The 25,940-nt window shown below is 36.2% G+C and overlaps 2 protein-coding genes across 3 annotated transcripts in view; one reads left to right on the forward strand and one right to left on the reverse strand.

Annotated features, from left to right (window-relative positions):
• The first annotated feature begins 524 nt into the window (after window positions 1-524).
• On the forward strand, window positions 525-7,419 carry dor (vacuolar protein sorting-associated protein 18 dor). The gene is made up of 10 exons (XM_077445133.1): window positions 525-605; window positions 689-964; window positions 1,040-1,374; window positions 1,574-1,885; window positions 1,960-3,200; window positions 4,311-4,480; window positions 4,557-4,708; window positions 4,785-4,850; window positions 6,810-6,975; window positions 7,058-7,419. The coding sequence occupies exons 2-10, from the start codon at window positions 700-702 to the stop codon at window positions 7,294-7,296; spliced, it is 2,946 nt and encodes a 981-aa protein (XP_077301259.1). The 5' UTR covers window positions 525-605; window positions 689-699; the 3' UTR covers window positions 7,297-7,419.
• Window positions 7,420-9,685: 2,266 nt separating this feature from the next.
• Window positions 9,686-25,940, reverse strand: part of stv (BAG domain-containing protein starvin) — a 39,489-nt gene continuing 23,234 nt past the window's right edge. Inside the window, exons 1-3 of one of the 2 annotated variants that reach the window (XM_077445134.1) lie at window positions 13,499-13,827; window positions 12,986-13,178; window positions 9,686-12,893 (exon numbers count right to left, since the gene is read on the reverse strand). In XM_077445134.1, coding sequence (XP_077301260.1) covers window positions 11,341-12,893; window positions 12,986-13,178; window positions 13,499-13,558 — 1,806 coding nt within the window. In that variant the 5' untranslated portion in view covers window positions 13,559-13,827 and the 3' untranslated portion in view covers window positions 9,686-11,340. Of the gene's footprint in view, window positions 12,894-12,985; window positions 13,179-13,498; window positions 13,828-25,940 lie in introns of those variants that run through there. The other variant, XM_077445135.1, reaches the window with a different exon arrangement.

Consider the following 25,940-nt stretch of genomic DNA (forward strand, 5'->3'; position numbering starts at 1 on the left):
AGAAAACAATTGAGAACACAAAAGATTCTCTATAGTTATTTTTTTTAATTAAAATTCAAGTGACTAATATTCTAAATACATGTTCCGTTCGTTTCAATACATAAACGTGATGGAAAATTATAACAAAAAAAATCTTATCAAGCAAGAAAAAATCCAGCTTAACCGAAGGAGGTTTTAAATGGTACCCTAGAATATTTTCGTCAAAAACGGGCTTATTTGATCACGAAACTTCAAAAGTGTGTTAAACTATTTAACTATTATATATCTAAATATCGAAGAATTTTTGCATTTTTATACAATTTCAGAGTATTTTGACAGAGGGACAGTCATACGTCATGCTACAAAAAACATCTGAGCAGCTATTAACTAAGTTTCATTTTAAATTCGCTTAAATCAAATTAATATAAATTTTAAATGTAAAAATTGTTTTTATCAACACATTTACTCAATTTTGATGTTATTTTTTACTCTTTATATAGGAAAACATTAAAATACAATGACTAATAATATAATAGAACATGGTCATACTTTGAAGCGTTAGGTGCAATTCAGTGTTTCTTATCTGTCAAACTGTCAATGGTCAGCTCTCTCTAATATTCTTTACTGTATGTCTTTTATTTGCTGCTCCATTTCAAGATTGATAACATTATTTGAATATTTGCTTAGCGTGTATTTGTTATTATTGTAGAACTATCTAATATGACGTCAGTGCTAGATCAATATGAACAAGCTTCTCAATTACCGAAATCAACACAAAATCCTATCAAAAGCACTCCACTCACCAGCTCTGGGTATATCAGCATGCAATTGGAAGAAGAAACACCAATGTTTTCCAAACAAAAAATGAATTTCAATCCGTCCGACAATATTACTCATATTGTAGTATCGAACGACAATCTAGTATTGGCAATGGCTAATAACAAAATCTTCAGAATAGACCTGAAAAATCCCGATAAACATGAAGGTATTTATTTAAATTTTATTCTAATATCATATTGTATAGTGTATGTATATTAATTTTGCAATGTTTATGTTTCAGAAATTAACCTATCTAAATACACTCAAAATGGTTCTAGACTGAATAATATATTTATCGATCCTCTGGGATTCCACATACTCATATCTATAGCACCGAGATCCGTTGAATTCTATCCTGAATTTCTGTATTTAAACAAGAAATCAAGCAAGTTGAAATCAGTAGGTAAATCGAAAAGCTATGAAATCACCGCCGTCGGATGGAATTATGAAAATACATCTGAAAATACTACCGGTGCAATTTTACTCGGTACGTCTAAAGGACTGATTCTTGAAACCGAAATCGGACCAGACGGTGACAAAATGTTTCAATCTGGCATCGAACAGTATTGGAAACAGGTTTGGTATTATTTTTATCATTTATGAATGTAACCTTTGCTCTGTTTTATTTAATCATATCCTGTATTACAAGCTGCCTAACTATTTACCGATTTACGGTAATAGAGATGTGGACGGATTGGTAGACACAACTACATATATATATAAAATATTTTTTCTTTACCAAATTCTTCTTAGTATAATCAAAGTATTTTTTCAGGTATTTGACGTTGGAAAAGGTACACACATTCCAATCACCGGAATCGAGTTTCGAAAAATTGCAAACTCAACCAAATATTTTATATTCGTCACAACACTTGAAAGGTTGTACCAATTCATCGGCTATGCCAATTATGATGACAAAACTTTATTGCAACCGATTTTCAATACTTACCTGAATGTGGCTGAAAAAGGATTCAAAGAAATTCCGTCAACCATCAATTATTCTAAGCTCCAATTCTTCTGTGATAAGTTGACTATGGTTCCTAAAACATTCGGCTGGCTCGTCGAAACTGGTATATATAACGGTCAAGTAAGAACAATATTGATGCTGTTTGTTTTGATTTTTTTTTTTAAAGACTGTTCTGATCTGTTTATGTTTTTTAGCTTGATTTATCAATTCAAGATAACACGACTAATATAATAAAAGAGGGTAAAACCATTGCGTTTCCTCCTCCAGACCCGGAATTATCGCCTGCGAAGAAAGAAACAGTGCCATTGTCTTTTATCCTAACAGAATTTCATGCCATATTAGTTTATAAAAATAACAAAGTCAAAGCCGTATCTTTACTCAACCAGGATTTGGTCCATGAAGAGCATTATTCAGAATCTTTAGGACGGTTGATAAACATCGCCAAAGACCCGATCAAACAAACCATATGGACAATTACTAATAAAGCCGTATTTCGCTATAAAGTCAATCGAGAACAGCGAAACGTTTGGCAAATATACGCTGAAAAGAAGCAGTTTGAACTTGCTAGAAAGTTCTGCGAGAACAATCCGGCTCATCTAGACAAAATAAACGTGAAACAAGCCGAGCTACTCTTCGACAACGGCGACTACGAAACCAGCGCTGAAATATTCGCCGACACTCAATCCAGCTTCGAGGGAATATGCTTGAAATTCCTCGACGCTGAAAAACTAGACGCCCTCAAAATATTCCTACGGAAGAAACTAGACACGCTCAAAAGTCAAGACAAAATACAAACCACAATGTTAGTCTTTTGGATTGTCGAATTGTACCTATCGCAGCTGAGCCAACTTCGGTACACGGAACCGCACGACGCCACCAGATACAACAAACTCCAAAAAGACTTCGAATCGTTCTTATGCCAACCGAACGTCATCGACTGCATAAAACGAAACAAATCAGTCGTATACGAGATGATGTCGTCTCACGGCGACAAAGACAACCTTATAAAGCTGACGGTAATAAACAAAGATTTCGAAAATCTAATACGGCAACACATATACAAAAGGTCGTACACTGAAGCTTTAGGCGTGCTCAAGTCGCAGTCCAAACGCGATCTGTTCTATCAGTTCGCCCCAATACTGATGCAAGAGATTCCGGGCCCCACCGTGACGACACTCATCGAACAGGGGAAAAATTTGAACCCGACCAAGCTACTTCCGGCGCTGGTCTCCTGCGAAACAGACGCCGTCCACATCAAAGAGATGATACGCTATCTGGAGTACTGCGTCCAAGTGTTGGGATGCACAGATCAGGCCATTCATAATTATCTACTTACGCTGTACGTCGAACATGACGAAATAGCACTTATGAGATACTTGGCCACGCAGAGACAAGTAGCCAGTATGGTTAACTATGATGTTCATTATGCTTTACGGTAATTGTATTTATAAATTATACATATAAGATATGTATGTCTGTCTGAATTCTATGATATTCAATGTCTTATTTATTTATTTATAATTTTTCACCCAATTTTATATTTTCCCATGATGCCCTATCAGGTTTCTCCTGAGTGACATCTATAGTATTAACCCTTTGAATGCTGATCAACGCCAATCGGCGTTTTGCCAACGAGTGCATAAGCCTGAAATACGCCAATAGGCGTTGATTTTTGAGTATATAAAAATAAACAAGAATACTACCCGCTAAGCCTTTCCAGGAAGCATTGAAAAAATATGCATTGAACATGGGTCGTGTAATCCGTGTCATTCATTTGTCACCGTTTAGACTGGTTTACACCGGAATTTCTGAATGTATAACCATAGCAGAATTTCTCGGTGAAAATCCCTAACTGCTGAGTATTTTAGATTGTAACTTGGCATTTAGATTGTAAGCATTACATTTTAACAACAATGAAGAAGAAGGAACTAGTTTTGGAAAAATAAATTCTTTAATAGGTTTATTTTGTTTATTTTATATTATTGCAAGATATATTAGAGAGTCTGAACACACATTTACAAAACTCGAAATCCTCGACGGTAGTTATCTAGGGTTTGTTTGGATTAGCTACAATTTTTATACCTGCTTTCTATTGGATTTCTAAATAATTGGAATTGTTGGCGAAATTTTCAGCATGGCAGGCTTTCAACAGAAAAGACGTCAGCACTCAAAGGGTTATACTTGTGCATATATAAATTTTGAAATGATACTCAAATAGTGGATAGGATGGTTCTTGCCAATTTGATAGAACCATTTCAACAGGGAAATCAGATAAATTGGCAAACTCAGATAGCTTGGAGTCACAAATATCCAAGCAGCACTACAGATAATACTCGGAATAAAGTATTTTCAATCGAGGTCACCCCATGGGATCGAACCCGGCAACATCTCAGTGGTTAGCATTAACGCAACCATCAAGTTATGCTGCTGATGATGAATACTATGCACATATCATATAAAAAAATTGTTTTACTCCGACTTTCATCCATACAAACAACGTTGAACAATCCAGCTAGTATTTTATAAGCATTGTTTCCATTTTCAGAATGTGCCGTGAGAAGCAACTAAAGCGAGCCTGCGTCCAGCTATCGTCCATATTAGGACTTTGGGAATCGGCCGTGGAGCTGGCTCTCACCGTCGACGTGGAGCTCGCCAAGACTATCGCCAACATGTTAGAGGACACACAACTCAAAAAGAAGCTTTGGCTCAAAATCGGTAAACGTACTACATAATTACACCATTTGTACCGGCTTGAAAACAATTTCAACTTTCTTACGTGCGTATATTGTAGCCGAGTTTGTCATCAACGGTAAACAAGACATCAAACAAGCCATGGAATTCCTTCAGCAGTGCGATCTGATAAAAATTGAAGACATCCTTCCGTTCTTCTCGGACTTTGTAACAATCGACCACTTCAGAGAACCGATATGCGACTCTTTACATGCAAGTTACTTCATTTATGTAAACACCTAGTATTTATGCATTGAGATCTTGCTTTATTTTCGCTTTATTCTTTTAGGAATACAACCAACAGATACAAGATTTGAGAGAGGAAATGGAAGAGGCGACACGCTCGGCAGATCAGGTCTGTAGATTATGTATATGTACAGTCCAAGTGTTCACTCCGGTTCGTTTATGAACATACTAGTTTGTTCATACACGAACTATTGATTTTAGTGCTATAATCCATCTTCTGTAGGAAAACTCTTAAGTAAAACGCATATGTTGTCATTTTCATCCCATCTCGACCAATAGCATTTCGTACATACATACAATGTTCTATTGTCTATACGAAATGCTATTTATTGGTCGAGAGGCGGTGAAGGAAATAACATGTATGTTTTACCGAAGTGTTTTCCTACAGCAAATGGATAATAAGAGTCAAAAGCTATCTTCAAATAGACTCACCAGGTGTCTTTCATGCCTTTTTCACCAGTTGTAAAAGGCATGAAACTTTTAGCTGTCAAAATCTTGAGAATGTCAAAACGTCAAGTATTTGATAGGGGAATTCCATGGAAACCGCATTACAACGTTGCTATAATTCCGGCTTTCGCTATTTTTTTAAATATTGCAGGAGTTAACATACATGCATAGTAGATGAGACAAACGATTGATAATACTTTTAACTAGTTCGTTTGTAAATTTGTACACTATGACTAGCCAGATTGGTTTGTGTATATATTACAGTTGAAGTGTATCTTCCAGTTGTAATTTATGTTGACTAGTTGTAATACATTCCGTCTAACCCACGTAAGTTGATTCATATGGTGAATTATATTGGTCAAATTGGTCAAAATGGTTCGGTGATTACTGGTCACAAATTCACTAAAATCTCTATAACGGAACATCTAGTAGCTGAAAAGTCCATCATACTAATGATAACTATCATACTAATGTGCTTGAACTTGAGTGCCAAATATTGCGTATTCGCGATTTTAATGGCAAAAATTGTCTTTGTGACCACCGCAATGTGACTAATAATCCAATTACCGGTCAAAATATAATATATTACAACTGAAAATACCGGGTTAGATGGAGGTTAGGTTTTCGTGAAAACGTCACTTGATTAGTAAATCTAGTTAGAAAGTCACATTTTTGTTTTGAACATATTCTTAGAGCTATCGTAATATGGTACTCATTGTCTTTATTCGTAATACGTAACAAATATGAACGCATTATTGAATTTTTAAGCATTCGTAAAAACATCAAAGCTGACAAAAATCAACGCTATATTACAACTGGCGCACACTGTTGAAAGTGTATTGGCGTTTGTAGAGATATAATATACTAGTTGAATTGTATTCGAACATGAATGACCTAAAACGTCAGTTGGAATATATATGCACATACAACTGAAAATACACTTCGACTATATGTAACACATAATAAAGTTCATGAACAAACGAAATTTACACCTTTTTTTTAATGGTGCCTAACAGGTTGTCTCAAAGCGACATCTTTGGTTTTGAAACTTGTACATATGTATATAAATTTGAAATTATATTCAAATAATGGTGACAAATAGTAGGTAGGTACCTTTTTTCCATGGTGCCTAACAGGTTGTCCCAAAGCGACATCTTTGGTTTTTAAACTTGTACATATGTACATAAATTTTAAATTATATTCAAATAATGGTGACAAATAGTAGGTAGGTACGGTAAACGGACTACTAGTCATATGTGAACCAGTCACAGGACAACCGGTCGCTCTAGATCGGTCACACGTGATCACCCGTCACACTAAAACTGGTCGCGAGAAAACTGGTCACACCCTAAAATCGGTCACGAGAAAACTGATTGACCGATTTTAGGGTGTGACGGGTGATCACGTATGACCGATCTAGAGCGACCGGTTCACATTTGACTAGTAATCACCGAACCGGTAGGTACATAGGTTGATCGATTTGTAGTCACAAATATCCAAGTCTGACCAGCAGCACTGCAGAAATAATCACAATAAATTCTTTTCAATCGAGGTCAAACCAGGGCTTGAACCCAGTTACCATATCATTCTTACCAATATGTACTTTCTGTTTGATACGCAGGTGCGAGGTGAAATTCAATCATTCCGCAACGGATGTACCGTAGTCAACGTGTCAGAAGTTTGTATACTCTGTAATATTACATTACTGTTGCGTCCATTTTATCTGTTCCCGTGTGGGCATAAATTTCATAGCGATTGCTTAGCAACAGAACTGCAGCCATTGTTAGGTGACTTTAGAAAGCTCTTTTCATTTTCAATTGTTATTCTCACGTATGCACTCGCTAAAGGTTGTTGTGTTGTGAATTTCAGGTCCGGCTAAGAAGAACAAACTGGCGAGTTTACAGCGGCAAATCAATTCGCAGTTTAATCAGTTTGAAAATTCGGACGTATTCTCGGGAACGCCGAGCTCTAAAGAACAAATTAGGAATGAAATAGATAATATATTAGCTTCGGAATGTTTGTATTGTGGAGAATATATGATCCAAGCCATCGATACGCCGTTCATTCCGGACAGCGACTGGGATAGAGTGATGAAAGAATGGGAATAATGCAATCAAACAAACAACGTAACTAGTCTTATGTTTATCATCAAAAATTATTTTATACGTATTCACAACATATTGTAGAAAAATATAACGATATTTATTATTATTATTAAAGGATATAAATTGAAAACAAGGCGATTTTAATTTAATATATTTTATTGAATCAAGCTGAAGTATTTAAATTGGCTATCAAGTTCAATATAAATTATTACAATGTCGCCGGAAGATTCTATCAAAATAAAAAAGCATTTAAACTAAATAAAAAATGTGATAAATCAATATGAGAAAGTGGACAGAAAATAACATTCACATTTTTATCAAAATCTACAGAAAAATAATTTTTTAATTGACTTTATTTAATAATTAGTATAAAAATGGCACTGCGGTACAAAATAAAATCATAATATATTCATCACCAAGTTTTTATGGGTACTTGTTCACTAGTTCGGCCCACGCTTCACGCTCAAAAACGCTTCGACTGTATATCAACAGATGTCTCAAGTGCTAAAATCAGTATTAGCGCGCGTTCTTGACTCAATACGTTCGTAAGTTTTTTTTTACTTATTTAATAACTAGTGTTGTACCCGTTGAAATTACAACGGGTGGTTTCGGAAACAAATTGATACATGATTTAAAATAAAGTTACAATACGCATAGTAATAATTAATCTGAATCGAAAATCGGAACTGAAAAAGGAATCGGGAACCAGAACTGATAAAGGAATCTGGATCCGGAACTGAAAACAGAATCGATATCGTCGTAATAGAAAATTTGTATTGTTCGATAACTACACGGATTCTACAAACCAAAACTTACATACAAATATATATACAAAGTCTCTTTGGAAATTATATATTAAGAATATATTAGATAATGTCTTCCATGAATCTCTAAAAAATGCAACAGATAAAACGCATGTGGAGTTATGTCAAATGGGGAAATAAACGGAGACAAGGAACGTGCCAGGACTCATATCAGGACGCGACCCCTTCGTTTTCGCTATAATACATATGTAAAAACGTCAGAAACGCGCGCGAATACTGATTTTAGCACTTTTAGACAACTGTTGTAGCGAAGAGAAGCGTATTAATCGGTGTTTGAGGATGAAGTGTGATCCTAACTAGTGAACAAGCACCGTTTTAAGGTCTATTCATACTATCCATGGCAACAGCACTCACTGCACTGCAGCTCACGTAAACGACAGCATCTATTCATACTATACAGCAGCGTACGTTCAGACTTGTTTTAGCCGAGTGCAAGGCAAAATCAGCTTATATTTATATACAGAGAGCGATGACACAGCACCATATGATGTTTCTAAAAAATATTCATATGCGTGCACTCGCTGCTATGACGTCATATCGTGCGTGAATATTTGGCCATAGTGGTCAAAGAATACCGGTTTCGCTTGATACGTTTCGGTGACTTATTTATTATTCATTTATTTACAAATTTGCCATAGTGACTTTACAGATTAGCTCCAAGTCGTCGTCACTATTCGCATTCGTGCAATGTATTGTAACATTGGAAGGACGTAAAATAATTTCTTAATTTTTTTAATTATTTCTTATTTAACTATATAATATTATTCCAATATAATTAAATGCAAGGTCTTTGAATGATATTTCTATAAGTTTTGCTATCCATAACATGACGTTGACAATTACTTTAATAGTTTAAAAAATATAAATTTCAATTAATTTAAAATATATACGTATTCAATAAATAAATTAATAATATCAACAACAAAAAAATTATTTATGTAAATATTTCAAAATACGAAACAAACTCAAAACTTACAAAAAATAAAAGTCAAATTCTACCGACCGCTATACGCACGAACAATGTTGTATTTCTTGACCAAAATGCAATGCGAAACTGAAACGAAATGTTATTGGCCATCACGGGTCGAGTTGGGGGGGGGGTGAATACAATATCATGTACATTTTACGTAAGTCTCATGCTAGATTATAGTATGATAGATTTTGTCGGCTACCACCGTTACTAACATCTACGCCATGTAAGACATGAACGTGTCCATATAAAATGTACCAAAGAATACTGCCGGTTGCCGGTACGTGCTGTGCTAATATGAATAGACCTTTATGCAAACAATAAAAATATACTTTATAAATATGGCCTGGCGAAAATTCATCGACGACTTCTAAACATTTTGTGCAAAGATTGCTTCGATTTATAGAGTGCTTTAATAATACAAATAATTAGTATCAAAATCAAACACTGTAATTTATTATTGTAAATAAAGATGTGCAAAATATCATTATATATATAAATATATATATATATATATATATATGTGTGTGTGTGTGTGTGTGTGTATAAAAGAACAGGAGTTGGTCGACAATTCCGACCAATAACATTCGACCTGGGTCAAAATATTGAAAATTTATTGTGACTACCACATTAGCACCATAAGACTACAAACAATCATAATCGTTATACAATATTGAGTGTACATATGTGTGCAAATGCCGAACTAACTTTCAATGCTATAAAATGTGTACTAACATTATTTGATAAATCGCGAAAAATTTTGGTACTCACCCTATACATCCTCTCACATTGAAAAGCAATCCTCAACGTTTACGTATAAATTTGATTATTTACAAACAATAATATACACAAGTGTATACGTACATGTAAATAAAATTTGTAGTTGAGAATGCCGTCAAAACAAAAATTCGTATTAAGACATACTATGCAGAAAATTAAGAAAAAATAATTTCAACCATTCCATACTGTTATTTTTAGCATACACTATACATTGAGTTTTTGATAATTATCAAAAAACGGATATAAACCTCAATGGGGCACTTCTTAAGGCCATCATTACCGAATAAAACATTTACCAATACATCGGAGAAATGCAAGCATCACAGACGAAAGAGACAAAAATTATTAAAAAAAAAAAAAAAACAATCATTTTCATATACAAAAGAAACATTTAAATTTTAAAAAAGCAAAACCAATAGAGAAGACCGACAATCTTAAAGCCTCTTTTTGGCGTTTCGTTTCCATACGATAAAAATAAGGATATGACTATTTATTCATACGATACATGCACACAATTGACTATTATATGTAACTTTAAACGCAAGCGACTCACCCGTGAGTCGCGCATTGCACGCCAGCGGCTCACATGTGACTTATATTCGGAAATGTACAATATTTAACGTTTAAAAATGGTTTACAAGTACCATCTATAGACGAATTTGATTAAAAAAATCAACGATTTTAGTTTTTCTGGATTCACGGCTGCCGCTTATCAATTATACCGAGAGATCTGAAACGTCTATAAACTCGCGTGCATCATGACACGTCGAGTATATGCATTCAAGGTCATGCAACACATCAAACCTCTGGAAGCCTCGAATCATGTGAGTCAAATCTTTTTTTTTCTAATATTCAACTAATTTAAAAATTGTTGACGTACAGGTAAAGATAAAATATTTTTAAATATGGCAGCTAACTAGTTGGTTTATTTTGATGGATAAAGTTATATTATTTCGTCATATGAAATAATAATCTGAATCAAAAGCATTTTTTTAATTTCATAGAATGAACACTGATGAATCCAATAAAATATTTTTGTTTATATATATTTTTATAAACGAAGCTACTTTGATTTCCTTCAAATAGAAATATTTACTAATAAGTTGATGAATTTGCAGCCATGCAAAGATGCAAAATTTGAACCAAACATATTGACGTTTGGATTAATGTCAAACTTGTGACTCGTCTACGTCAAGCATAAGAACTATCAACATGAACGTTTCTGACTGCCTATTAGTATGTATAAATAGTCAATTGTGTATATATGTGTACATACAGTGAGTACAAAATAGCCACATCCAAAAAAATAATTATATACAAATGTCACTATGTATTATCTAAATAGATTGCAATATTTCCTTAAACATTTTTATTGAAAGAATTAAAAAGAAATCTGTACAAACACTATTAAACAATTTAAAAATGTTAACAAAAACGCCAATAACAACATGATTTGAAGCATTTCAATAATATCTACTGACTAGACGCGGTGGAATCTACTTCCATTGCCGCGCTACTTCCGTTAGTGTTATTTTTACACTTATCAACCACCTGAGCGTCAGTTGTTGCACTCACTGCATTCTTATTTTCACATTGTTCATCGACCCGTTCCACATCCATCTTCTGCACACCACTAGCACCATTTTTATTATCCTTACTCTTGTCGCGCTTCTTCTTTCCAATGGATTTGACGGACTTTTGTGACTCGTCGACGACATCCATCTTTTCTTCGTCGGGTTTCACTTTATCTGCATCAGCGTCTGATTCACAACTAATATTATTTTTTTCGGTTTGGTCCTCGGCTGATACGTCTCGGTTTGTATGATTGGTGGAAGCGTTTTCGGCTTTGGCCTCCAACACGGCGATACACTTCTGTATGCATTTGATAGCTTCTCTCCTGGCTAATCTAATATTTTCCTTGCCTTCGGTTTCAATGTCGTCTAATTTCAACAGATTCCGCGTAAGCATTTCGTCCAAGTATATGTATTCTTTATCTTTCTTGGTTTTGCCCGAGAAGTTCTCTACCGATGTCATCAGTTCCAATACGTCCTTTTGAATCAGCTGTATTTTTGATATGGCGTCGTTGATCGGTTGCGTTTGTGATTGCGGAGATGGTTGTGGGCTTTGTTGTCTCGGTTGTTCTTCGTATTGTGATTCATTTTGCGCGTGTGCGGGCTTTTGCGCTTCTTCGTGCGCAGTTTTATTCGCCGCTTGAGGTGGAGCCTTAAATGTGTAAGTCTGCGGAGCTGGCTCTTGCTGTGGTGGGTGTCTCTGTTGCTGTTGAAATACTTTACTTGGTCCAAATGCAGATCCAGTTGTTGGCCTATTTCCAAAATTCTTAAATTGTGTGCCAAAATTTCTACCAAACTGGGGTTGTTTTTGGAAACCATGCGGTATGTCGTGATTCACGAAGAAATCGTCGTCTTTAGGAGGGGTCGGTCTGGATTCAGTGAACGGGGCCGTCTTTTCGGTCTTTGAATTGATCACCGGTTCATCTCGGCCTTCGACGAATATCGGAATCACTCGCACGTTCGGCTGTTTGTTGTTTGTTTGCTCCGTCTGTTGGGGTTGGTTCGGGGACGGGGCTGCATTTGTGTTGTTGCTGTTCGAGTGCGAACGCTGCGGGGAAGAGAACCTACCGTCGGGAGGGGCAGACATTGATCTTTGATTTCGAGCCGACTCAGCATCTAACTGTCCAGCTTCGGCGGCAGTCTTTTGACCCAGGTCAACAGTATTCCTCAATCCGTACTGGGGTAGGCTTTGTTTGGGTAAATTCTTTTCGGCGTTTGCTTCCCCTACTGCCGTTTGAGTAGATTTGTCGGTCAAATTGTGAGTGGGACTCTCGGGTGAAGCCGGCTGCTGAAATTGCTGTTGCTCTTGATTGGGAATTGTCTGCGAACGACCTTGATCAGTGTCCGGTTCAAAGTGTTGATTCCATCTAGTGGGTATGCGCTCTCTGAACTCTGGAGGGATATTATCAAACAATCCGTCACGGAAGAATCTGTTCCTGGAATCGTTTCCAAAATCTGAAAAACAAAGAAAAAAAATCAAAACCATACATTCATAAAGCATATTCAGAAATATTATGTCACATCATCATCATCATCATCATCATAACCTGTAGTAGGACGTTCGTTGCCTGCAGTGGGACGTTCGTTGCCTGCAGCGGAACCCCTCCGCTTGCGAGCTCCCCAAGTGGCCCACGGAGAACGGAGATTAGCTAGCTCTGGATGCCGTGCTGCCAGATCTTGCCAAGTGTCATCAAAGCGCTCTTCACTTTCAGGCTCCTCAGTGTCGCCAAAGAATCCGCCCTATTCAATCATAAAATCTAGCATCAGTACAAAATACAACAACGAAAAAAAAAAACATAAATATTCAAATAAATCTTAACTATTCAAACAAATTTAATAAAATGTTTACTATTATATTAGCCATGTTTAAGCTGTTTATATTACAACCAAATTAAACAATATTATTACCAAATAAAAACAATAATAAATCAAACATAAGAACACATTCACACAAAATGGACATATATGGGTCGCATCGTTTAAGCTCGCGAGGTTATGTATGACATTCAAAATGGCGACCCGCTTATTGCAAAGGATGATTATTCAACTTTGGCTCTCACTTGTTTATCCTGATCCAATTTGACTGTGTGTGGCTTCTCCACGAGGAGAGGCGACTCCATGTCCGCGAGCCACGAGCGTTATGCGACTATTACGAATGGTACGCCTCTGTTCCGCTACATTTATATAGATTTTGAAATGGGACGTGTGGGTGGACCAACCTCGCCATTACATCTATATACGGGAGATCCCACCTGTACCGAGAAAACAACATCGCCGTCATCCCAACAACTAGAATTGTCGACCGCCAGAGCTTTCCCGCATCGGCCACACAGTTTTGGACCGAGTCGTAGCCAAAACTTACGTGTGTATTACTAAAATTCGGAATATTACGCAGAAAATCGAGTCGACAGTCGTGGGTGGGGGTTTAGGCGAAGTTTGAGAAGCGGCGAGCTCGCCAGTTCTATTTGGAAACTGGTGGAAGAGCGCAGAACGTTCTGGGTGCGTTCGGAAACTTCTCTGCGAATAGATCTCCACTCGTCACACGAGCGAATGAACGAGCCATTATGGTTCCGTAGTAAAAGTGAGAGGGCTTGCGTCCTACACTTTCCACGTGAAAAACGCGAGGGTGTGACCGAAGCCTAATGGCCAGGTTTCCTCATATGGGAAACGACGAGAACACTTCGTGTGACGCATAGAGTCTATTATAGTCTCGCGAGAGCACAGAGGTGATAAATAAATCTAAAACGTCGAAGACACTCGCCACAACACGGTGACGTAGTAGCTAAGTGGCAATATTCGATCGATCGAATGAAAGTTCTAGAAACAAACAGTACATACATAATATGAAGAAAAAAAAACTAGCAAGGAACTGAATTTCAACAGGAAAACTTGACGTTTCAAACTACATACATACATAGATTGCTTTCGTAGTAAAGTAATACGAGTCTTTGAAGTGGTACTCTATGTTGAACAGACGATACGCTCCATCGAGCTTGGGTATGGGAGCGGTCCCATTATTATTATACACTCGAGCAATTTGCTCTGCTGATTATACACCTAGGTAGGTCGAATTGTACGTAATTAGATCTCCAGACGCAGATCAAATCGGCCAAAGGCTACAATCTTCAAGCGAAGAAATCTCAGCTAGAAAAGTATATACAATATACAAAGTGTACTCTCGATTATCCAGGCTAATGCTGGCGAGTACGAACACGGTTAATTGAAAAACACGGATAATCCGAACTATCAATTTTTGATATGGAAACGATATCCGCAACACTCGTACATTGAAAATCCTTATCATTTGAATCGTGATCAAATGATGTTTTCCTGATCAACATTTTCAAAGCATTTTAAATTTTCCATTAAACTGCATTAAATTTTCCATTAAACCTCCAATGCGCCTTCCTGGCCAGAAACATTGTACATTTGATACAAGTATTATACAAAGGAAATACATATCAATTAACACTCCACAGAGACATCTATGGTCAAATTTGTAAACTTGCAGCATTTTTAAACGATTCAGGTAAATTTAGTGAATATAATACATATCAACTAACATTCACCGATACATCAATGGTCAGATTTGTACATTTGCAGCATTATATGTAAACAATTCAGCGAAATTCGAGATTGCTGGAAACTCGAGATTTGCGAGAAAAGGGGTAAGGTTGACAATTTTTTGGAACCATTTCAATGAAAATCAGAAAAATTGGCAAACTCTGATAGGAAACGATCGACCTGGAGTCACAAACCAAGGTCTGGCCAGCAGCGGGACTCGAACCCGTGACCACTCTGCTGGAAAGCATAATATGCTAACCACTAGTCAACGCTGCTGGTTATATAATCAGCAGAAAGATTTTTTATTTCAGTCCTCTTTAATGATCCAGGTTTTTTTTGCTTTTCCGATTTTTAAAAGTTTCGTTTTATTAGTTCCTGATGCATTTCCACAGCATATGATTGTAATACGCTTTTTAGATAATTTGTGTTCGGGAGTAGACTTTTTTTTTTTGAAGATGCCAGCGATAATCCGCAAACCGGATAATCCGCACCCGGATAATCAAGAGCACAGTTTATATATCGTCCAAAACCAGATCTCGGATATCGATGGCCGACTTCTAAACCAAACCAGTGCAGTTGTATGTATAACTGGGTCTGCTCTAATTTACCGAAATCCAAGATAATAATGCTCGTCTTATCGAGATATTTCAACCTTAACCTAACCTAACACGTTTAGCAAAAAAAATAATCGATATACTGCGGCCTCATGAATAAACAACTCCAAATATAATGACAGCCAATAGCACATTTGCGGGTCATCAAAAATTCACAGGTATTCAAACAAACACTTCCGAGAATTGTTTTAACACTTCTCCCTCGTAAATTAGCATAAATTTGAATGTGTTCGATTATTTTCAGTCAAATCCTATAAAATGAATGTTTCTTCTCAAATTTGTCTTATAAACTGGTTCAACGATTTTGATCAAATTTACATTACCAACCTTTTCAGATCCATAAAGCAATTAAAGTAGATCTGGACCAACTTAATCCAATTACAATATTTAAATAAAACAGATTGTAGTCAATTACCGATGATTTTTCTTTGTGTTACATTGTGATATTTTCTATGAGTAAATATCAGTGTATTGACTTAATGCACGAGTGACTTTGAACGTGTCTAAAAAAGCTATCCCAAAACTATACAAATGTAGCGACACTTCATGTGTTGACGTCTATTCGAGTTGTCGAGTGTTTCATACATTTTGATACTCCAACGTGTTGACACACAAATGTTGACATTTATTATCTGCTAGACTTAACAAACAATATAAGATAATAATTAGAGTAAAGGAGAGTTTCAACTTAAATAACCAATCTCTACATTTTATAATACGGACACTTTTACAAATAAACCTATCAAGTTTAAATAAAACGATGGTCTGTCTATGTCTGATAAAGATATGGAAGAACCGCTCAATTATGAGAAGAACGAAAATCCGTATGGTGCGATCTCTGGTGTTCCACGTTGCATTGTATGGGGTCGAGACATGGACCCTGAAAAATAGAGAAAGGGACATGCTAGATGCATTCGAACTGTGGTATTTGAAGACGGATTTCATAGATCGAAAGACCCACGAGCATCTCCATCTTCAGAAAGCTGGCAGGTTCAGAGAGACTCTTCACAATATTTAGAAAAAACGATCGGATAAGAGATAATAAGAGATATAAAAAGGACGTCTTAATGTGAAACGTAAAGGAGGTTTGTAAAAAGGATTCTTTCCTACTTTGGCCATACTGCCAGAAAGAATGTGGAGAGTCTGGAGAGTCACCGGAACACTGGAGGGAAAGCGAGCGAGAGGACGGTCTCCCAAGAGATGGTCAGACCAAATCAAAGAACTGACAGGATCGTCACTTAGCACTGCCTTCAACTAGGCACAGAACCGAGAGGAATGGACAGTAAACTCGAGACGACATCAATGGCCACGACGCTCAACATTGAGCAAACGAGGAAAAAAATAGATAAAACCAGCAGCATAGATTAGTGGTTAACGTGTAGTGCTTTTAATTGAATAGTCACGGGTTCAACCAGTGGCCCGGTGCTGCTGACCAGACCTTGGATATGGGACTTCAGGTCGATCGTTTCCTATCAAACTTGGGCAATTTATCTGATTTAATTGAAACGGTTCCAACGAATTGACGACGAACACTTTCTTTTTTTTCGAAAATTCGAGTAGTCAACTTCTCGAATTTGCTGATTTATACAATCTGCAAAAATATGTCATTTTTTTCCATAGATGTATGTACGATGATTTATAAAATTGACAAGACAAGTCCTAATATAAACGCACGATCAAAGTACATATATTTATTTTAAATGTAACACTACCTCAACAAGGTAGTCTTATCCAAATACAATCAACTTTTGAACCATCTGGGAGCACTAATGTAAATAAACTTAACAGTAGAACTTCCAAGACAATGCTTAAGCTTAAACTTACATATATACCTATACTACCAAAAGGTTTGAAAGTTTTTTGAACCAAATAACAAGTCCTTTCAGCACAAAGGAGACATGTCGACGAGACCCAGTTAATCAAAACAACGTTTGAATAATCTAATAACCGTTTCTTTGATTACTAGTAATATACCCATCGACATTTCAACGAGTGGCTTCGAAAGATTTTAAGTTAGAACTTATTGCCACAAAGAGTGACACTATTTTGAAAAGTTAGCTGGTAAAAGTTGCTCTGATAGGATATGAATATAGGAACAAAACTGCATTAATAACTTAAGTTAGCCAAATCGTTGGCTCATTGTGCTCTAAGAAAGAAATATAATCCCAAAGTTCAAAGACCCACACCTGAAAAGTAAGCATCCACATAAACAAAGCCCAGGCGAAAAGGCATCGCAAAATGAACTTGTAATGAAAATGCATGCACTTGGCATTGGTCAAAACTGGCACAAATGATAAACACATCTCAGATGAAACCCAGACAGCGAACGCCAGCCAAAACGACCTGACAGATCCAACAAATTACACACACAAACACACCAGCGAATTTCGATGCATACATTTCGGCGATACAAAGCGCATTTTTTTCAGCAATTTCGAGTAGGAGAGGAAGTGTGTCGTAGTTTCAGCATTATTCGCCAATGTTCACGAGAACGAGAGCTCACAACACGGCGAAGACAGGTCAAAAATAACATAATCAAAATACCCCGCACAATGCGAGACGACCATCTGTTTGCAACTATGCTAAGGAATCGGGTCAAATCGAAATCAAAAATCTACAAGTGTTCCCAAACGTGTAATCCGCGAGAGCAAAAGGCACACAGGTGGTGGGCAGCGAGATTTCTCCGAGTGGTGCTAAATACAAAACGCCACATCCTAAGGTCACGCGAGGAAAATAAACCTTGAAACATTGTCTAATTTGGACTATTGACGAGGATAACGAGCAGGAAACGAATTTGAACACAATACGCAGATTATTATGTAAAGCGTATCAGCTCGCTAATTAGTCAAGATTTCGATACCGGTGAAAATCTAGAACAGATGAATTTCGAAAGTAAGCAAAAAAAATGGATATCGATTGGTTTCGAAAATGATGCGCCCTTGACCAGCTTGTGTGTCAGAGACGAAATTATAAGATAAAAATTAAAATCGAACTCCCTAAAAAGGAGATGTTGGTCGGTGGGTAAGTCTCGACAAGGTTCACGAAGGTCGCGAAATTGCGATCGCGAATTGTTAAGGCAAACCAGTGTGTCACGTGAAGAAGAAAGATTTACCGTGGAAAACAAGCGAAGATTCTCATCCAGGTTGATGAACTTGTCATCAACTTGGTTACGGCAAAATTCAGCTAAATTCTAATGACTTGCATGATAAGTTCTAGATACCAGATAGAGCGGAGGAGGCGTCATCGGAAAATCCGAGCTATATAAAGAAAATTTTCGACCAAACACACGTACCAACGTACGTGTCTGTTTTTGCTTGCTATACAAACATTTACAGTCAGCTTATGTATGTATGTATGTGAGCAACCATTTTGTCAACAATTTGACACATTTATGACACGCTAGCTTTAAGTGCTCAGCTCTGACTTTAATTAAAATATTGTATTTCTGAATACAATGGTTTGGGCAACAAACAACCAAATGACCCATAGTAGATATCAATGAAATAAATAACGGGATGAAATGACAGTTCGAAAAATATACAATCCCTAGTAACATTCATCTGACTCCTAATCTTCTGTAACCAGAAATGAATTCGAAATTGTTCCACTTATAACCAAAGCTCTGCGTTGGAAGGATGCTTTTTGCACAAAAAATGGTTCACTATTGTTAATTACTTATTATTTATTCAATCGAATTGCACTGGTCTTACAGATCGCTCCAAAACGACGAGTGTACTTGTACATATCAAGAAACACTCAATTATATCATCATCATCATCTGCAGTAATTCACCATCCACTGCTGAATGAATGCCTCATCAACACGCTTCCACTCGTCTCTGTTTTACGCAACTCTCATTTTCAATCTCACCCCACACATTTTCCTAATTTCGTCTACCCATCTTCCCTGCGGTTTTCCTTTCAATCTTTTGCATTCTCTCGGGTACCATTCTAACACTTATTTCGTTATTTCTTACATTGCCATTTCAATCTCTTCACTCTATCCACTATACCCTTGTCATACTTCTCACCCGCGTATTCCGTTTCCTGTCTTCTCTCGTTATGCCAAGCATACAACGTTCCGTACTTCTTTGAGTGCATTGGACTTTGTGTAGCAACTTGGCGTTCAATGTTTCACATCCATACGTCATCACTGGCAAAACACATTAATCGAAGATATTTTTCTAAGGCACTGAATTATATAATTATTATATATATTTTTACATTATATACGACATGTATAATCAAACATTGCAAGCATTTATACAATACGATACATACAAGCATGTATATAATACAATAAGAATTTATACGAACATCATCCACAGAGACATCTATGGAGAATTTGTTGCAGAATTTTATTATACAAACCGGCGAACCTCGAGACCCTGAATAACTTGAGATTTGCAAGACAAATAGAAAAGGAGATGCCAATTTTGCAAGAACTGTTTCAATGAAAATCAGAAAAATTGGAAAAGATCAAACCAGTGGGACTCAAACTCGTGACCACTCTGCTCGAAAGCATAATATGCTAACCAACAGTTCCACGCACTAGTGGTTAACAGATTATGATATAATAAATTAATAACATAGGCCTTTCCATTACCGTAAAAAGCGAGACCAAAAAAATATGATTGACAATAGTAATTGACAATAATGAACCATTTTTGTGCATAAAGCACCGTCCGACCGCCGTTAGTTATAACACGAAGGCCAGCTCCCATCGTTCGAAAATCTGCGCAGAAGCAATGGTCAGTACGCGATCCCTAGCGTGCGCATCTTGTCCGCGGAGTGGGGGTGGGCCCTCCTAAACGGATTGAATGTTTTTTTCTATTTCAGATGATATTCCTTTGAAAAATGAATGGCAATAGTTAATTGTGTACGTAGAAAAAGAACTTCTCTCGGTTTCTTAATATTTAAAACTGAACAAATAAGTATTTCTGAACAATAAAACGGAAAGCTATTCAGTAAAGTAGGAAGACATTGACAGAAGAAGAGTATAAACGATTCGAATTACGTATGTATGTACATATATGTATTTTACGACCTCTAAATAATACAATGACTGGTTGCATTAAAGTAAGACAAAGGTATTCATTTTTTTTATGTAATATACATAAGTAGACACCGGAAATGAAGATAGCGTAATCGCAATAAAATGCAATTACATTAACAGTAAAATCTTACTAATTTATATACAATTGGACACAAAAGAATATACAGATATGAAATGATCTATTCAAATCAATCATGTTAGAAATGTGTTTGTTACATCCTCAAGCGTTTCGTAAACCAATACCAAACAGCCAGAACGGATATACCAAAACAAACAAGCTGTTCAAGACAAATCTTACAACTGAACAACACGTAAGAGAAACTGAACTCATTGGCCAATTGGAAACCAACAGCAATAAAGTGGACCTAAAGATAAACGAACGAAGATCGTGGAAATTTAAGAGCAGTGTGCTTCATAATCAGGAAGTGGTAGACAATTTAATTTACCCAAGCTAAATCATTAGCAGCACCAGACATCAGATGGAAGATTGCGACGACAAAGACAACTCGATAAGAGTTGAAAAAACTGTTATTTCTCTCCGTCATTACATTGTGGAAACTTGAGATTAGATTCTAAGCCAATTTGGTGTTGAACAAAGCAAAAACTCAATATGCCTTGATTAGAAAGAACAAGAAGAAGAGTCACAACAAGCAACTCTTCATCATATATAGTCCAAAGACACATTATCAAGTCTATGAAAGCTCAGATACGTCATCGGAAAGTCCCATTTAAGAATATAAAGCGAATTTTCATCAACATACGTGTCAATGTAATACTGAGACACCGTTTTGTCAACAACTTTACACAAATATTTATACTTGGAAACATCAACAATGCTACACGGCATATAATAGCGACAGCACCTGTGCGGAAAAAAATCATTATTGCGCAAATAATCACCATGTCACTAATTAAATCTGCATGGAGCTGACGGCTCGCCAAGATAAAAGTGGCTAGTTTTAAAACTTCTAAATATTACACGTCAAAATAAGATAAAACACCGGTCGCCGTGTTTACATAACATCTTATCGTCGCACACCTTGACAATCGCATATATGTAATTACAACATTTCGCACAATTTTTACAAGTCAGCAATCTATTGAATTGACTTAACTTTTAACCTTATAATCGCTAGTTATGAATCTTTATTTATGTACTACGTGTACAAAGGTTTGATTGTTTGTCCACAATGCAAATCTACATTTATTGTTTTAAAATCACGAATTTTGATATGATATCTCATTATTTGATATGGCTTTTGGAAAGAGTCGCAGTCCTTTGAAATGGTTATATCCAATTATTATCCACTTGAGCAACGCCAGGAAATATTATATATGCACTATCTACATATGTATGTATGTACTATATAAACATGAATGTTTGTTTGTTTACAATTTAGTATTCAAACTCGTGGCTTAGACCGTAGACAGTTTTTGGTGAGGTCGAAGACCTTACATCGGTCTTTTTTCAACTTTCATCTACCCGAGCAATGTCGGGAAAACTGTTTTATTATTTATATACTATCTAAAGATGAATGTTCGTTTGTTTATTTTCCAGCTACAATTTTCAATTTAGGACTACCAAATTTGATAGCGGATTTTGAAAGGATCGAAGAATTTGAAAGGGTTTTTTTCAACTTTTATCTATCCGAACAATGCCGGGCAAACTTTTTTATTTACTATCTGATGGGTAAGAAGTATAACGAGGATAGTTAGTGTATACAGTGGAGAGAGTAAAGGGATCGAAATGGCAATGGGCAAGTGACGTGGCTAGAAGAATGGACAATATAAGTGCTAGAATGGTACCCCAGAGAAATTGAAAGGGTGAAAGAGGTCGCAAGGAAGATTGGTAGAAGAAATTAGAAAAATGTGTCGGATGAGATGGATGAAAGTTGCCCAAAACATAAATAAATGGAAGCTTGTTCGAGAAGCCTTCATCCAGGAGTGAATGGTAAATGGCTGTAAATGATAATGATGATGTAAAGATTAATTTTCGATCGTTTATTTACCAGGTAGGTTAATCTACAGTTTCCAATTTAAAACTAACAAATTTGATACAATATCTCATAATCAAAAATCAGCGCGTTAGGACGGTGCTTTTGACAAAAAAATGGTTCACTATTGTCAACCATACGTTTTTGCTCTCTTGTATTGTAACGGTCTATTGTTATTTTACGAGCAACAAATCAACCCCGAAAACTACTCATAAGTAGAGCACGGATATAGAGCGTGCTTTTTCCAGGAAACAGGGCGTTTTGAGTATATTTTCGAGGAAATAAAGCAAACTACAAAGCTAGAGTGCAAAAAAAAGGTTCATCATAAAAATAAACAATGCACGGCGAACAATAAACAAAGAACGGCACGCTTCCGGTCCTACCTCTACTCATAACTAGAGATAAGACCGGAAGCGTGCTTTTTCTAGTAAATAAGGCGTTTCTATTTTCCAGGAAACAGGGCAAACTACAAAGCTAGAGAGCATAAAAAAAGTTTAATCATAAAAATGAACAATTAACAAAGAACGGCACAAAGTTGGTCCGCTCTTTACTCATAACCAGACTTCGGCGGCCAGAATTCTTGTACCCACAAAAAATGGTTCACTATTATTGGTATTACAAAGCAAGAGAGTAAAAAAAAGGTTGACAATAGTGAAACATTTTTTTCTGGGTACAAGGATCCTGCCCGCTGAAGTCTGCTCATAATACTCTAACTTACATATTATATATCGGGATGACACGATGAGAGTGGCTTGGAGCAAGTATCTTGGACGCTTCTCGCAGCGTGGCAACAGGTGATCGAACCGTTTTTAAACGTTTTGAACGTCCAAGTTACTCGTTCAAGCTACTCGCATCGTTTCAACCCGGTATTGGAACGTTTTTTGAAAAGGTCGAAGACCTTGAAAAGATCTATTTCAACTAATCTATAACAACCGAACAATGCCGGGCGGTCTTTTCTCCTATCTACTATGTAAAAATGAATATTTGTTTGTTCGCTCTGCAAATATTATTTTTTATTAATTAGCATAAACGGTTTTAGAAAATGATTTGATCTCAGGATCAACCAAATTTTCTGAAAAAAAAAAGTTTTACTTTTTTCTCCTATTTACCTTTAGTAATTTTATTTTATTTAAATAAAATTACATAGACCAAACACCCGGCGTCATCCAATCCATTGATATCACTCAACAATAGTCATTATTTAATCGCCTAAATACATTCTCTGACCTTAATAACATGCTATTAAAAACTCGGGCGACGCCTGGCATATCTGCCAGTCACAACTATAAATGGATCGAAATTGAAGCGCATCTTCCATACAGCTGTTCACGTCACACTGATTAAATATAACCTTAAGCAGCATAAAAAAATCAAATTAGAAAATATGCAGTATCATTATTTTACAAAATCTTACATACATACATACATATAATATATATGTAATTTTTTTTTATTATCATTATATTGCGGTACTCAAAAATAAATAGTTTTGGCTTTGCTTCAAACTTCCACTCTGTCTGGCGTCGTAACACTTTCATAATTTACAGACAAATCGACCGGAATGAAGCAGGTAAATTTTTTAACATTAAAGCGAGAAATAAATTTCGCAAGGCAATCGCATGTGCGCAATAAAAATTGATCCCCGGCGTATTCTAAATCAAATTTTCGACGGTAACACGAAACGCTACACCAATAACCCGTATGTTAACCCTAACTTTCCGCGTGTAAATATATATTCCCGTCTATCCCTAGGGAGGGGGCAACAATCGGAGCTATTTTATTGTCGGGAGAGTTTCTTCGCAGAAGCTGGACAATTTTAGGTGTTGAAAACTCGACCTAAATACCCCCCAGTTGAAGAACGAACCGACGATCATCTTCACGTTTGCAAAAGCTTGGGATTGTGTGTGTGTGTATGAAAAGTGTATGATATACGGGAAAAGCGGGGGCTTTTATAACAGTGGTGCCAAAACTTTTCCGACTGTTAATTGTTTGTTGCCAACTTTGAGAGATTTAGATAAATCACAAAGCCGTCACCGCGTTAAGTAACGATTATTAAACGCATTTTCCAAACTTGAATAATAAACAGGTAAACGCTGCAAATACAATATGTCTGATAAACATATGTATACAAAAACGATTGGTTTACTTTTATGATTTTTTTTAAAAACATCAAATTCAGCGCAAATGCCGATTAATCAGTCTGTAATTACAAGTGACTGTCAAATTGAATGTTGACTTGATATTAATCCTAATATCTACATAACTTAGTAGTATGTAACGAAGCGTACAAAAATGCTTTTAATTGTATATTTTGATTTTATTTCATAGAACATGAACACTCGCCTTTACAGATCGCTCCAAAGCGACAAGTGCACTTAATCAGATACTATATAAACAATATACAAAAGCATTAATGCAAATTCATACAAACATACACAGTGACATCTATGGAGAAATTTTTGCAGAATTTTATAATCAAATTGGCGAACCTCAAGACGCTGAATAACTTGAGATCAGCAAGAGAGATAGGAAAGGAGAAGACAATCTTACAGGAATCGTTTCAATGTGTTCAAACAAATCAGGAAAAATTGACAAACTCTGATTAGAAACGATCGGCATGGAGTCACAAAACCAAGGTCTGGCCAGCAGCGGGGCTCTAGTGGCACTCGAACCCGTAACCACTCGCTCGAAAGCATAATATGCTAACCACAAGTCCGCGTCGCTGGTTTTTATTATGCAAACAAAAGTGGTGATTATCTCACCTCAACCTGTTTTTTTTATTTTAAAAATTTGATTAAACAAACATTTAAAATAAAAGTGCAATTCAAAATCAATTTGATCAACTTCTTTAGATCTTGGTAAATTTATTAAAATAAACGATTAATAGCAGTATTTTCTTAAGAAACATAGTATATGTATGTAGGATTGTAAAAAGGACATTTCAAAGTTAGCTACAAGTACTCTGATTTTGAACCATGTCACGGACATGTTTTTATTATTTTTTATTTAAAAATTTACTATGCAATTACGGGTTACCCCTGAGCAGCACATTTGGTATTAAACTTATACATATATAAATTCATAGATTATAGATTTGAAATCATATTCAAATAGTGGGTAGGATGGTTTTGCCAATTTGATGAGGAACCTTTTCAACAATCAAATTAGATAAACTGGCAAACTATGATTGGACCGACTTGGAGTCACAAATATCCAAATTTGACCAGCAGCACTGCAGAAATACTCGGATTAATAAATTATTTTCAATCGAGGCC

The sequence above is a fragment of the Arctopsyche grandis genome, chromosome 13 (genome assembly GCF_051622035.1).
Source record: "Arctopsyche grandis isolate Sample6627 chromosome 13, ASM5162203v2, whole genome shotgun sequence".
In the NCBI taxonomy this organism is placed as follows: Eukaryota; Metazoa; Arthropoda; class Insecta; order Trichoptera; family Hydropsychidae; genus Arctopsyche; species Arctopsyche grandis.